Source organism: Thermobia domestica, chromosome 13, assembly GCF_964235325.1.
Source record: "Thermobia domestica chromosome 13, izTheDome1.hap1.1, whole genome shotgun sequence".
NCBI lineage: Eukaryota > Metazoa > Arthropoda > Insecta > Zygentoma > Lepismatidae > Thermobia > Thermobia domestica.
In genome coordinates this window covers 59,928,580-59,944,540 of record NC_137466.1, presented here as the reverse complement: position 1 = coordinate 59,944,540, position 15,961 = coordinate 59,928,580, and the positions used below count along the sequence as shown (strand labels likewise).

Below are 15,961 nucleotides of genomic sequence, written 5' to 3'. Positions count from 1 at the left end.
AAAATAGAAAATGTTTAAAAACATTATTTTAAATTGCTAAAACAGGCCTATGACATGATTGCTCAAAAGTCAGTGTGATGTAAGTACGATAGAGGCTAGGAGACTTTGCCATAATTTCCCCATGGCAGAGGCAATTCTGACAGTTGGGAATTCAAAAACAAATCTCAAATTTCTCTTTTAGAGGTTTTGAGATTTTTCTTCTTATTTCATGCAAATAATATAGAAGTAACATAGAATTATTATGGTATTTGTGAAAATTAAGACAAAGTATTTTGGGATATAAGCAGTTAAAGTTAAGATTTATGTTTACCTGCCATAATTGCGCCACGTCACCCTACCATAAAATAAAGATCAAAATTGAGAACAATACAACATAACAAAACAAGCCGAGGTGGACCGAGCTCAGAAGCTGCAAAACTGTGGAACATAGTCTTTGTTGTTGACCCAAGCCTGTCTCTAGCCAAACACATAATGATTTTTAGTTCCTAGGGAATGAACTACTTGTCAATCGAATTTCGTTCAGGTCCAGCAAGCAGATACCGAAATAAAGTACCACATACCTTGCGAATCAAGCCTAGCTGAACCTGTTCCTATCTAAGACGACCATCAAATATAGATGTTTTATTCATTTGGCCATGATTTTTTTTCACCAAATTTGGTTCAGATCGGAACAGTAGTTACCAAGACAAAGTACCACATACAAGGAGCAGCATATATATATAGCAGAGTCTCAGAAAAACTCAGAAGAACATGTTATAATTATATTCAAACTTCCACAAAAATCAGTAGATTTCTTGCTTTACATGCATATTGGTTATCAGTCTCTTATTTAATTTCGTACGTTCTAGCTTTTATTCAAAATCTGAAAATTAATTGTTAGATATTATAAATTCCTAGCTTATAACGAATTGTATTTTGATAAACTAATATATATATAATTTTATGAATCATATCTCAGAACCTTTACTTTCATTTGCTTTTTATCATTTACAAAAACAAAGAAATTTTTAATTTATTTTGGAAATTACATTTATTACTCATTCTTATGAATTCTATGATATGTATACGTCTTTTTGTGAACAAAGTAATTTTATTTATATAAAACATTTGCAAACAACATTATTTTATTTATATAAAACTAGTATTTCATTAATATCGTAATGAAATATTAAAATTATTAGAATAATATTTAATAACAAATATACAAAATTGCGAAATAAGACCATGTGATCTTCTGACTCCAATCTGTTTAACCTGCAATTGACATTTTAATCGGACCAAATGCATCTATGACAGCAGAGTGTCTCTTGTGAAGTAGTTCTTTCAACATTAAAAATTCGGAAGAAATAGGTGAGATACGGTTGCCCTTTAAAAGAAAGAAAAAACAAATAGTATAAACCTCTCATAGTATATAAATGTGGTGTGTATTTTATATATTTGTATTTCTAAACTTTCTGTAATGTTAAATTGTAAAGATCTGTCAGTATGTATAGACAAACTTGTACATTTCTAAATACAGGATTTCTACTGGTCAAGGAAATCAGTGAAGTCAGGGAAAATAGTGCGGATCAGGGAAAAAGACTGAAAATCAGCTAAAGTCAGGGAAATTTTATAAAATATATTTTGTTCTAACATTAATTGTACACCAATTTTAGTTTAGCCAACCATTAATGATCACAGTATGAAACGTTGCTCATATTTTTATGGGTGGTAAGTGGAATGCACGTGTGAGCAATTGATTATTATTTGTCTCTATGAAATAAATGTTCTCATATATAAATATTCACCGTTATTTCCTCCTTATTTATATGCCAATGTCATCCGACACCTGTCCTGAAAGTCAGGGAATTTCCCGCCAAAGGTCAGGGAGAAGTCAGGGAAATAGATTCTCCAAATCAATAGGAACCCTGAAACAAAACTTTTAAATCTATTTTAAATAAAAACTTTCCCATACATTCATACATCATTCAAGAGAACTTGAACAAAGTCTCCAAAGACACGATCCTAGTAATATTGAACAAGAATCTTGAATAGAAGTCTTGGATATTCTGAATTAAAACTCGTACACGACCAATTGATCAATTAAGTATTGAGTAACGTTTTATATACTTGTTGGAATATAAGAGAAGTTAATTGTTATAACACTGTTCGTAAATGTTTTCCTGATTTCAACTGTCCGTACAGCCGTTTGATCACTTCACTTGGTACAATCTTTAAAAGTTAGTCTAGACTTTTGTATCTGGAACACTAAACCTTGTCTCACTGAAAACATGCATCATCAAAATGGAGTCTGTACACGTATAAATAAATAAATAAATAAATAAATAAATAAATAATAAACTGTTCAAAGATTAGAACAGAGTGCGAAGAAAGTTCTATGAAAGGAATCAGATGGTGTGAAGGGTATTAAACAAGGGGGAAAAAAGTTTAGTCTTTTAGTTTTACAGCAAAATTGTAGGCCTAGTGTGTCAATAGACAATGTGAAAAGTACTCTAGCAAACATCAATACAACCCCAAATACGTCCGTAGAAAAGCTGCTAAGCAACCTCAGCATTCAAAGTTACGTGGTAAACTTTGAGTTGAAACCTTTCAAAATAGTAATTATGTACCATTTAAATTATTACTGGATGAAGTCGATTTAATGTAATTGAAGATCATAGAAAACATCTATAGAACTTATGAAGATTAATGTGAAACTGTGGAGATGAACACCACTATATGAATATAAAGAATCTACGCCACATTTCAAAAGTGAATCAATCAAACAATCAGGAATCTCAGTTATCTAACGAAAGAGATGGTGTACCCATTGTTGAGGAATACAATTATGGCTATGATTACTATAAAACTTCCACAGCCTACCTAGTCGCTAATACAATCCTATTTGCATCTTAATAATAAAATGCAAGTTACTTATGCGTCAAACTTTTTATGTGCCTAGCTTTTCTTTTTCATTAACCTTTCATTAATCTAATTTTTGATTAGGAACTACTAAGCTCATACGGGACAAAAATTTACCTCAGAATAGTACATAACGTATTAATGAATCAATTGCTTCGTGAACCAGTAAAAATAAATAAATAAATTAAAGTTTTCGTATTGTTACAATAAAGGAGAATTAAACAAATTTATACACAACACTGATAAGGAACACGAATAGTTTACCTGAGAATTAAACAAATTTATACGCAGCACTGATAAGGAACACGAATAGTTTACCTGAGAATTAAACAAATTTATACACAACACTGATAAGGAACACGAATAGTTTACCTGGGAATTAAACAAATTTATACACAACATTGATAAGGAACACGAATAGTTTACCTGAGAGTTAAACAATTTATACACAACACTGATAAGAACACGAATAGTTTACCTGGGAATTAAACAAATTTATACACAACACTGATAAGGAACACGAATAGTTTACCTGTTTTTGTCGAAATGTTGATGGAATCATCACAATCACTGTTTATTATTATTATTATTATTATTATTATTATTATTATTATTATTATTTACCCTGATAAAATTTGAGTTACTTGTACTATTAAAACTAAAGAACTCAAGCAATGTGTTTCAATATAATATTTCCTTCTCAGATTCCTACTATTACAATTATTATTACAATTATTATTATTCATATCAAACACAAACGTTTTAGATTACTTGAATCTGTTATTTCTTTTCTTATAATACTCATAACTAACCATAGGAAACCGTAATTACTATTGGCTGAAATACAGTAAAATCATGAGAGCTAATCAATCAGTTTATTGGACACAAATTCAACCACATTATCAGTACAACTATGATTAAATTATTGTGTTTACATTTATTATTATTAGTATAAAACTAATATCTAGATATTCAATTCAAATAATATACGAAACTAATATTTTACCATGTTTTAAATTGCCCTACGTTCATCAACATTAACGATATTTGCCATTTTTGCTGGTAACGCTAATAGTAAGCGACATGCAAAATTAAGAACGTTAATAAAAATATAAAAAAATCACCTTCAACCCAGGTCATCATTCCAAATGTAGCAGTTTGAAATTGAAACGACAAAGTAAATTAATAGGAGATATTATAAACAACAGAAAATAAACGCTTGGAAGGAATTAACAATACTCAATTTCTTTACATATTGACGTCATTCTCATTTAAGAACTTTAATTGAATCATGCATGAACAAAGTCATAAATAATTCATTTTCAATGAACATACGTATTCTAAAACAAAGTAAATTAATAGAAGACATTATAAAGAACAGAAAATAAACACTGAAAAGGAATTAACAATACTCAATTTCGTTATATATTGACGTCATTTTCATTCAAGAACTTTAATTAAATCATGCATGAACAAACTCGTAAATAATTCATTTTCAATGGAAAAAATGAAATTTTTGAGTTTTACGTCCCACGATTATGCTGGTTAGGTTAAAGGAGACGATCATTTTCAATGAACATACGTATTCTAAAACAAACTTATTTCTATTCTAGGTAGACTCTCTAAATTGCTGAGAAGCAATTATGATAATCTTACTTCGGTTTATTATCTTGTAAACTTATCAGAAGAATCAATTTGAGGTGTAATTCGTTGTTGAAAAATCTTTATTTTGAACTAACGTGTCTTATCATGTTTTACGTAGGCATATACGTACTTAAATGTTTATTTTTGAAAATTTTTCCTTTCTATGTAAATGTTGCTTCTTTACGTGCATTTTTTTTAATGTATGATATTTTGCCTTCCTTGTACATAGAAGAAAATATTAAAGTTTAATGATTTAAAAAAATGTTCTGTGGATTATATTCAAAGAAAATGAAAATATTGCAACGTAGAGGACTAAATATAATAAAAATTGCAGAATAGCTTGACATTAAAAAGATGAAGTTAAAAATGGATTATTTAAAAAAAACGGCAATAAATAAAACAAATTGGCATACAAATAATTATATTATGTTTTAAAGTTAGGGTGAAGTGTTCGAATGGTTGTATGTTGTTGTACAACTCAGTTCTACTTAATAATGAGGATATCGTGGCCAATAAAAAGTAAAAAGCTAATAAGAATGTTTAAGTATCATATGCACTTTCTAATATTGTGCTGTATTTTTGAAAATTGTACAGATCACTGAGAACTGTTTGAACTGACTGATTGCAAAGATTGATAGTAGCTTTCTTATTTTCGAGCGATGATAAGAGAGGAGAAAGTAAAGATGATTGTCTACAAATTTAATTCGAGATTTCAACGGATTTACACGTTTCATGGTTGCTACATCATGAAAACAAAATATTTTTAGATTTTGTTCGTCCGTCCGGTGGTCCCGGTTTTATGTACACTTGCCTATTCAACTATCTGAACCAAATTTTTAAACTTAAAGTTTTCATAAGGTTCCCCAGGGACAAGGTTTCAAATTTTCTTCTACCCCCCCAAAATAAGAAAGTTTACGATTTTCTCGAAATACTCTAACGATTTCGTTTATTTTTCACAAATCAATATTTCACTAATAACCCTATAATATTATGTAAGTCGTTTCTATCGAAAAAATCTAGACGAGACAGTTTACTCTTGGGGATGAGTTCTTTACGGACGATTTTCTCCAAAAAAAAAAAAAAAAAAAAAAAAAAAAAGACTCAAGCAATTTTGTTTACCATTAACAAACCTATAATATTGTATACGTCATTTTTTACTAAAATTTGACAAGGGGTAGCTACTTTTCGGTTAAGTTTTTTTGGACGATTTTTTCAAAAACGTCAGAAATAAAGGTCTCAATAACAACTCTATAATATGGCATACTTCATTAGGATTAAAAAAGTTGCCCTTAGGGCTGAGTTTTCTTCGAACAAAGTTTTTGGAAAACGCCTGTTATAATTTTGCTTATATTTTGTAAATAAATATTTCCGTAATAACTTCAGTATGACATGATTTAATTTACGAAGTGCGAGCGAGAAAATATAGTGCGGTTGCCCACATTTTTTATTGTATTGATACTCGAGCATTTACATATATTTGAATCTTTTAGTAATAGTCCATATGATAGTTAAGTTTGATGAGATCATATTATTTTTAGTATATCATATTTCACCATGTCAAGTGAAGCAATTATTTGTGTATTAATTATAGTTATTATGTAACAGTTTTAGTTAATACATAGTTGAAAAGGTCATAAAAACCTAGCCAAAATCTATAAGTCACTTTTTATTGCTGAAATGTAAAACGTTCTTTTAAAAGTCAAAGTGAAACATATAAAGAATGTTGATGATCTATTTATTTGAAAATCATGAAAACAATATTTGAGTACTATTATTATTATTATTGGCGTGGCGCTGTTACTTGAGCTTGAAATATAATGTAATTTATCTCCTCATGATGGTTCGGGTCTTTTGATTAGATTAAATACATCACGAAAAAAAGGTATTCGGCGGAGCTGGAAAACTTGTTTTCAACATATCACAACGAAACAGTAACACAAGCAATATGCCTTTATTTGTGAAGGATCTGATTCTACTCTTAAATTGTTTCAACTATAACACTAATTCATTACATCATTACATCTCTTCGAATAATTATGCCTTCAAAATAAGTGCATTTGAATTACATGCAATATGCTGACTAACATTTTACGCACGCTTACAGGCATATATAACGAAGAATCATCTCGATTAAAAGTTTTGTGGGTCATCTTGATAAAAATTAGTATACTTATCGAACATATTTGCTCTATTTAAAGACACTGTTTGAGGAATTAGAACAGATAACGTTTATGTTCTCCATTAACACCGGTAATTTTTCCTGAGGCTTTACCTTATTTCATCTATTTCATTATTAAACTGAAGCTCTCATTGATTTGGATTTGTATGTTTTCCTTTCTTTTATTCATTATGTCATAATACATTAAAATTTTCAAATAAATAAATAAATAAATAAAAATAAATAAATATATAAATAGTGAGGAATAATCAAGCCACATGTTGTGTTACCAATTGATATTCTGGAATACAAACATTTGGATTCAAGTATTTTAGAAAATACAATCGGAGCAGTTGTTTTACCTCAATGACCCTTACATGTGTATCTAATACGCTATCATCTGGCACAAAAATGATCACAGTGATATTGTAATAAGTCGAGTCAAAACATAGATTTGTCTTACGGTAAGAATGTTTTAATTAATTGAAAACTGCAATTACAATACTGTATAGTTTAAAATTGTAATTAAATAACATGGTCTGTAATCAAATTAGATTTGAGAAACAAAAAATTAGCACTTCGATATTTCTAATAACTTCTAAGTTCAAGAACTCATCTTAAACGTACATTTTTGCAATTCAACAACTTATTGATCCTATAAAAGAAGTTAGATTAGGCATATACATTACTTTTAAGTGAATGATTATGTAAATAACTATTTAGTAACTAGATTTTAAATTTTGATAAGTTAATTCTGGTATTTTGTTCACGTTTTCGAGAAATTGTTCCTCAGTGTAGTTGTTGAATTTTGGAGACGATAATCATATGCAGTTCATGTTTACAATATTACAAGTAGCGTGTGCTTCTCTGTTCGAAATATGTGTGACACAGTTAGGGGCAGTGCGTCACTGTTAGGTTATATGTGTCACCGTTAGGGGATGACAAAAATGATGGATACACTTGAACTGTATTTTACATATATACCGAATATAAATAATTAATATATTCCAACAGAATGAAAACTAAATTTGCTTTTCTTGAAACCTACGCATGAGAATTTACCCTTAAGTATGTCATTCTGTTCAACTCGATATAATTTATCCTCTCATATGTGTCTCGTCTTTTGGACAATATTTACAGCTAAACAAAAAAATTTTTAAAAAATGAAATGAAATCTTTGAGTTTTACGTCCCACGGTTATGCCGGTTAGGCTAAAGGAGACGGTGATTATGAAAGATGAGTGAAATGGTGGAATGAAGAAAGTGGGAGGAAACGGGAGAACCCCGAGAAAATCCACGAGCACGGTGTTTGTCCACCACAAGGTTCACTTGGCGGGGGCTGGGATCGAACCCGGGACCCCAAGCACCAGAGGTGAACGCTCTACCACTGAGCCACCGCGCCCCCCTCAAAAAAATAAAGTTTGAGAATTAATCATAATTTTGGTCTCTATCTTATTAACCATACTGTGTACTGATCTATATCTCATTAACCATACTGTGCATTGGTCTATGTCTCATTAACTATACCGTGTACTGATCTATGTCATTTTAACCATACTGTGCATTGGTCTATGTCTCATTAACTATACTGTGTACTGATTTATGTCTTATTAACCATACTGTACTGATCTATATCTCATTAACCATATTGTGTACTGATCTATGTCTTATTAACCATACTGTGTACTGTTGTCTTTCTATCTGTAAACGTCATAACGCAGAACTTGATGAGGGTATACTTCGATATCAGTTTCATCTTAATAGCGTTGTTATAGTGTAGCATAAATTTTTAGATTTAAAAAGTATTTTTTTTTATTTTCTCAAAAACTACGCATGAGGATTTATACTCACCCATATCATTTTGTTAATCTCAATTAGGTATATGTCTCATCTTTGGACATTTTTCCTTATAAGCTAATAATGTAGAATTTTGTTATTATTCTTCAATAATAATTTCCATTTGACGTAGTTATTTTTGTTATAAATGAAAGTAATTATGTTTGTGACTTAATAATTCTTGAACTACCCGACCGATCTCGATCAAATTTTCATGGATGAGGTTCGGGCCTAGAATGATTTTTATCACTTCACTTTGAGGTGCAACTTAGGGGAGGAGGATATTGAAAATTGATCGAAAATGACCGATATTAGTGTCGAGTCCATAGTTTTCGGAGTCGCTGAGATGAACAATGATACTTTTGATTCCGTTTATAAATGATACTATATATATGGAGAGTGGTTTCGACGATTCAAAAACAATGATTTTGACTTGGGCGGCAAAGTGCGTCCTGGTCACCCGAAAAAGTTTGAAGATGGTGACTCAGCTCAAAGGCACTACTGGAAGAAGATTCATCTCAGACGCTTAAACAATTGTCTTAAACTCTAAATATTGATGAATTAACTGTTAGTAAGTGTTTAAAATCCACCGGAATGTTCCAGAAAGTGGGAAACTGGGTGCCACATGAATTGATGGAAAGAGATATTGCGAAATGTTTAACCATTTGTAAAGTACTGCTTCAAAGACATAAACGGAAGTCGTTTTTGCATCGCATTGTAACCGGAGATGAAAAATGGATTCGTTACGACAATCCCAAGCGCAGAAAATCATGGGTGAGGCCCAGAGAACCGCCAAAACTGGACATTTATGGAAAGAAAATCACGCTGTGCGTTTGGTGGAATCAAGTCGATTTGATTTGTTATGAGCTGCTTCCACCGGGTCAAACGATGAATGCTGATCGTTACCAAATACAATTACTGCATCTGAATTAAGCACACCAAGACAAACGACTGGAGTATGCCCAGAGACACGACACAGTGATTCTGCTCCATGAGAATGCCAGACCACATGTTGCAAATGTAGATCCATGCAGCATGACCTTTCTGAGCAACACTTCAGAACTGAAGAAGATATCCAAAACTGTCTCGATGGCTGAATTGCCTCACATGAACCCGCATTTTTCTATCGCGGAATACATTTGTTACTCGAAAAGTGGAAAAAGGTTGTAGCTGCTGAGGGACAGTACTTTCAGTAGAAGATATTGTTCTGTTCTTGTGGAATGACAATTTATCATTTGTATTAAAAAAAAAAAAAAAAAAAAAAAAAAACAGCGAGAATTAATTCAAGCACCCCAAATATCGAAAATGACCGAGATCAGAGAGCGCTTCAGTAATAGTTAAAAGTGACTGACTAACAGAACATATTACTAATTTTTCCTATTTTAACCCAGTGAAGCGGGTAATTGACGCTTGTAGGTAATAAAATTAATGTGCCTGTATTACATTGACAGTAATGAATTGTTGTCAAGGAAAGACCAATTTTCTTTACCTAATAATAATAATAATAATAATAATAATAATAATAATAATAATAATAATAATAATAATAATAATAATAATAATAATAATATGAATATAAAAGAATATATATACTCTGTCCGAAGCATCCGAGGTTTAAAATTATGAGTAGCTCAAATATATATATATATATATATATATATATATATTCCAAAATATTGAATTTCGAATTATTGGAACTTAATGTTACCTCAAGTGACAATTGAACTAGCCCTCTGTTTGGAGTCTTAATTTGTGTTTCTTGATACTCAACAGATTGCAGAAAAATTCCAACTGCCTCCTCACTTATATTATTGTCTGGAATTATGAGAATTTATTTTAGTAGAGTGTTCAAGTAACAAACAAGTACATTCAAGATAATAATTTCCACCATGGCAACATTTAAATATATGTTTCTAGCTCTTTCTTTAAAGAGTTCTTTATAGGACTGGTAAAATAAATAAATAAATAAATTTGCGTATTAATCACGTAAAGGAAAAGAAATAAAATACAACAATGTTGTATAATTGTACTTAGAAAACATATGAGTCTCCAGATTGATTAAATTTGCCTTTAACTAAAGCGAGTTATTTGTTAAAATTTACTTACAAGAAACGTGTTTACAGGCGCATATTGCAGCTCGTTAAGTATAGAACAAAAGCTAGTACGTAAATAAAAATTACTTGGAAATACGAATAAAATTACTTTAATTTGTCGTATAAAATTAGAATTCTGATACATAAAATTATTTTTAAAAAATTAAAAAGAAATTGGATTTTGCAATTTCTGTACTAGCATTAGACTTATATCTTTCATGAAACAAATCTCGGGACATGAAAAATAAATGAATCTGTAGTTCATTTAGTTGCTGATTTTCTTTTAAAAAATAATGAAAAATTACAACTTCCGTACAGAGTTGTTATGATCTCAATTTAAAATGAGAAATATATCAACATGGAGTGCGTACAGTATCGAAACCGTCACTTAATTCAAGTTTTCATAAGATAGATTATCATGCCAGTTGTCTCAAGAAGAAACGCTTCGTGTCTGACGAAATACTGATACAGTATGGAAACTACTACTTATTTGATAGTTTTCATAAGTTTATATTTCCTTGTCAGCTGTCTCAGTAAGACGCGCTCTGTGTTCGAAGAAAATAATGATACAGTTCCGAAACTTGTGCTGCTTGTAATACTTTTGAGTAGTATATTCTCTTGTCAACTGTCTCAAAGAGAAGTCCTTCATAAACATATAAAGAGTTAAAAGTGATTGACTGGACCGCGAATCGAATCCTGGATCTTCGGCATACCGTGCCGATGCGTTAATCACTACGCCACCAATCCGCATCCAAGAACAGCCAAACACTCTCTTACTCCTGTAGTCGTTCCTCTCCACTCAGACCACATGGCTTGTATCACAGCCTAGCTGCTGTCCTTGGACAATCCAATGTCCATATTAAGAATATCTTTTGACAGTTGTAATTTCATATATAATAATAAAAGGAGGAAACAACCTATTTAAAGTTATTTTTACACACCAAATTATCTGTAGATGCGAATGCAATAACATGCAAAGAGTGAAAAAGTGATTGACTGGACCGAGACTCGAACCTGTTATCTCCGGCATACCGTGCTGATGCGTTAACCATTACCCCACCCAGTTCACTTCCCGGAACAGCCAAACGCTCTCACACTCCTGTAGTAGGCGCCCTCCACTCAGACTGTGTTCGAAGAAAATACTAATACAACCAGTGTTTCTTTCAGAAACAACGTTCCGGGGGGAGGGCACACTTAGTGTTCCGGGGAGGCACTGCTGGTTCCGGGGGGGCACGGCTATATTATAGACGTATTATTTTGGCCTCATCCGGGAGGCACTCTCAGAGCTCCAAGGGGACATTCCCCCCCCCAAAAAAAAAACACGTCTGGAAGAAACTGAATACAACTGTCTAAAAGACAAGCAGATCGTGTTTGAACAACTTAATGAAACAGTATTAAACCAACGCTCTAGTCGAATTGGAATACTGTTTCTCGTAAGATCAGCATAGTCAAGCAGTCTGGTGAGAGGAAAGATGGATGACTGTTTGTGCTCACCAGATGATGTTGGCATTACGGTATCCACCCAACATTGTGAGCACAATTGAGAAGCTACTTGAAAGAAAGAAGTAGCGATCTCCGGTCTAGAAACCCAGCATTAAAAAGCGAGCAGAACCAATGTTCTGACCCGATATATCACCTCAAAAATGTGTGTGCTATAAGCCGGCTAGCGGGAGCTGGCACCCTAAGGACTGTTGCGCTAGTAGTTTAATGTTAGTTACTGATGCAATATCGAAACTGTCATATGACAATATTTTTGTAAATTGTGTATTTCCATCCTAGCTGTCTCAAAAGGAAGTGCCTTTGGTGACAACCCATTACACTGTACATAAAACTAACTCAATAAAACAAAATACTAATAAAAGCTAAATAAAGAATATACCATGATGAAATAAAAATAAAATCACAATAGTAATACAACAGCATAACAGTATAAAAACAATAATACTAGCAGCAAATTCAGGTTCAGTCACATTCCTTTGTTTCCTGTCTATGTTCTCTATCTAGTTTTTTTAAAAAAACTGCCTTTTTTTAACTGGACAGTTCTATGACAAATATTTGTATCCTCTAGGAGATTCAAGCTGTCTGCACTTGTCCCTGAATAATAATCAATATTACCTACTATTACGTTTCTTTAATGAAAGATTATGTACAATAATAATAAAAATGCAATTCCTGTGAAAATGATGTTTAGTGCTCTATCGAGGTTTGAAAAAACGCTCCTCATATGTACCACGACAACCTTTATTGTCCTTGTAATACAAAACAACTTATATTTGTAAATATGAAAACTTCATCACAATCCTGCATTACAAGAACAAAACTTCTGATCTCAACGAAGAAACACAAAAAACAAGCCATAACACATACGTTTATCAATGAAACTCTAACTTCCCTTTCTTTTTATAGTATATGTTATCTCACTTAACAGTCAACACTTACTACTGTACACATACAGTATCAAAACTTGAAAGTAGCTTTACTAATAATAAGTGTAAAACATTTTCCTTACATGCGAGATTCAGATGAGCAAGCCTAAAATTCCCTTTGCATATTAGTGCTTTGTCTTCAGGTGTCACATCCTTAGCAAAAGGATGATCTACAGGTAACTTTTCAGGTAATATTGAAGTGATCAAAGTACCTGTTACTAGAAAACTATTTGGATCAAGCAGATCTTTCCTAGTAGGTGTAGAAGATGTAGGAGCACCTGCACCAAGAATACATATAAATAATTGACATATACACACATAATGAAGTTTAAAGGTTAATATATGTACAGTGAAATAACGAGTTACAATAGTAAGGAAAAAAGTTAAAATACATCTTGCACAATAATCCTAGCATATAAGTTAATTAATTTTAGTATCTAAAGCAAATTTATCCCAATTTCTCTGAAAAAGAGCTATATAGAATCGAAAAGAAAAATTATATATTTTTATTTGTGAAATTATTTGTAAAAAAAATGAACAACAACAATTGGCCTTTATGATATAAATATAAGATATCAATAAACAATTGGATCTTCAAATTGTACCCAGCTTTTAGTATAGATTAAAATTTACCCACTTAAAAAGCATATTAGAGTTTTAACATCGTATATTTTTTAAAACATTTCTTCAATTTCAAATGCAGGAAGATTGTTTATATATATATTTATATATATAAAGTTCTTAACAGTGTTAATTATAATCGAGTTAGGTATTCATTGTATAAACAATTATATATATATATATATATATATCTTACAATTATATATATACAACTTTTTCGTACTGAAGGTCCATATTTAGGTAAGTGCTATTCTGTGCTCGAGCACAGGGCGGCAGAACTTTGGACTTTTTTTTTTTAAATTCACAATAAAGTAATATTTAAAAGTAGCAACCCGCAGAGTCCCGCGCAAGCGCGAGAAAACATATTAATGTGTTGAATTCACTCTAATTACAGTAGTTACTAATTAGCTAGCTTACCTAATTATTTTAAGAAAGTCATCCTCTCGCTCCCAACCCCACTCCAGGGGATGAGGATGAACTTAAACATCATGAAAACTGATACCGTTAATCTCAGCGGCCTCGAAAACTGTGAATTCAACTCTAATATCTGTCATTTTCAATTTCTTTTAAAATCTCGCCCCCTCCCTGAGTAGTGGAGTATGACCGTGAAGTTGAATTGGATTAAAACTGTCATTATTCATCTCAGCGACCCCCCCCCCACAAAAAAAACTGTGAATTCAACTCTAATATAGGTCGTTTTCGGGAGTGGCAAATTTTGTGCGAGGGCAGCCAATTATTTAGAGCACAGGGGCGCACAATATATAAATACGGGCCTGCATAACGGTGACTATATTTGGACGTTGGATTTCTTGTATGTTGTAGAATTATGATAATTTAAGAGTTGTTGTCTGGTGTGCAATACTCATAAGGTTGGTACTGGAATTTAAATTCCTGGATAGGCGAGATTTAATTAACTGTTAGGTGGTATATTTTGCTTGCTTTAATAAGATTAGGTATTAGGATTGTACTTATTTATAATGAAAGAATTTTTTAAAAAAAAAAAAAAAAAAAAGATATAAACCTGATAGCTAGATTTTGACTGGTTAGTATTTCTTTGAGAATTTTTGCTGTTGTTAGCGATACTTGTTGAGCTCAGAGGGATTTCTTGAATTGCGGCCACTAAAGGAGGATAACGGGGCTTGAATAACTCTTTGTCGTTTGCCGGATATCCGAAAACTATTAGGCGTAGAACCTTCAAATTTTGTACAAATGCTTTCCTTGCAGTTTAAGCTGTAGATAAGACGGGATTTTTTTTTTTTTTTTTAAATGCGGGCTCTAAGAGGGGTATAATGAGTTTTGTTTTGTTTTGTTTACAACATCCCCAAAACTATTAGGCGTAGAATCTTGATTTGGAAAAAGTTTTCCTTGAAGTTTAAGGTGAAGATAAGATTGGATTTTTTAAATGCGGCTCTACTAAGGGGCGGAAGGGGGGTAATGGAGTTTTATTTTTATTTTTTTATTTTTTATTTATTTATTTATTTATTTGGTCATTCGCCTCATCTCCAAAACGGTTAGGTGTAAAACCTTGAACTTTCGTACAAATGTTCTACTGGCACTTGAAGGCAGTATTTTTTTGCGAAATAAGACCCCTAAAGAGGATAACAGGACTTGATTTATTTATTTATTTATTTATTTTTATTTTATTTTTTATTTATTTATTTATTTGCTACATCTCTGAAACTATTAGGCATAGGATCTTGAAAGTTTGTATAAATGTTTTTCTTGTACTCTAGGCTATAGACAAGAGGATTAATAATAATAATAATAATAATAATAATAATAATAATAATAATAATAATAATAATAATAATAATAATAATAATAATAATAATAAAAAAGCGGCAGCTAATAGTGGACAAAGGGACTTGAATGATTTTTGCCTTTCGCCAGAACTTCGAAATCATTAGTCATAAATCCTTGAAATTCCTTGCACTTTCAAGTTGTAGGTAAATCGAGATTTTTCGAAATGCGATCCCTAAGAGAGATAAGGGAGCCTGAATTTTTATCTTTGTGTTGTGCGCTAGTCTCCGAAACTATTAGGCATAGAACGTTGAAATTTTGTATGAGTATTCTCATTACACTGTAGGCTGTAGATAAGATAATATATTGCGAAATAGGCCCCTAAGTGGGAGAAAGGAGGATTTGAATTATTATTATTATTATTATTATTAATTATCTGGAAATGTCTTGTCACATTCATCCACTTTCAGTAATGTAGTTCCTCAAGGTTCTCCTCTGGGTTCATTATCTTTCTTAATTTTTGTTAATGACTTGCCAACAGGT

General features: G+C 31.6%; 1 protein-coding gene across 5 annotated transcripts in view; it reads right to left on the bottom strand.

Annotated features, from left to right (window-relative positions):
- Window positions 1–1,067: 1,067 nt before the first annotated feature.
- LOC145669201 (leucine-rich repeat-containing protein 71-like) overlaps window positions 1,068–15,961 on the bottom strand; it is a 99,491-nt gene continuing 84,597 nt past the window's right edge. For 4 of the 5 annotated variants that reach the window (XM_081737528.1, XM_081737529.1, XM_081737526.1 and 1 more), the window contains 3 exons: window positions 13,141–13,335; window positions 10,247–10,353; window positions 1,068–1,366 (listed from right to left, as the gene is read on the bottom strand). In XM_081737528.1, the coding sequence (XP_081593654.1) occupies window positions 1,250–1,366; window positions 10,247–10,353; window positions 13,141–13,335 (419 nt within the window). In that variant the 3' untranslated portion in view covers window positions 1,068–1,249. The remainder of the gene's footprint in view (window positions 1,367–10,246; window positions 10,354–13,140; window positions 13,336–15,961) is intronic. The other variant, XM_081737530.1, reaches the window with a different exon arrangement.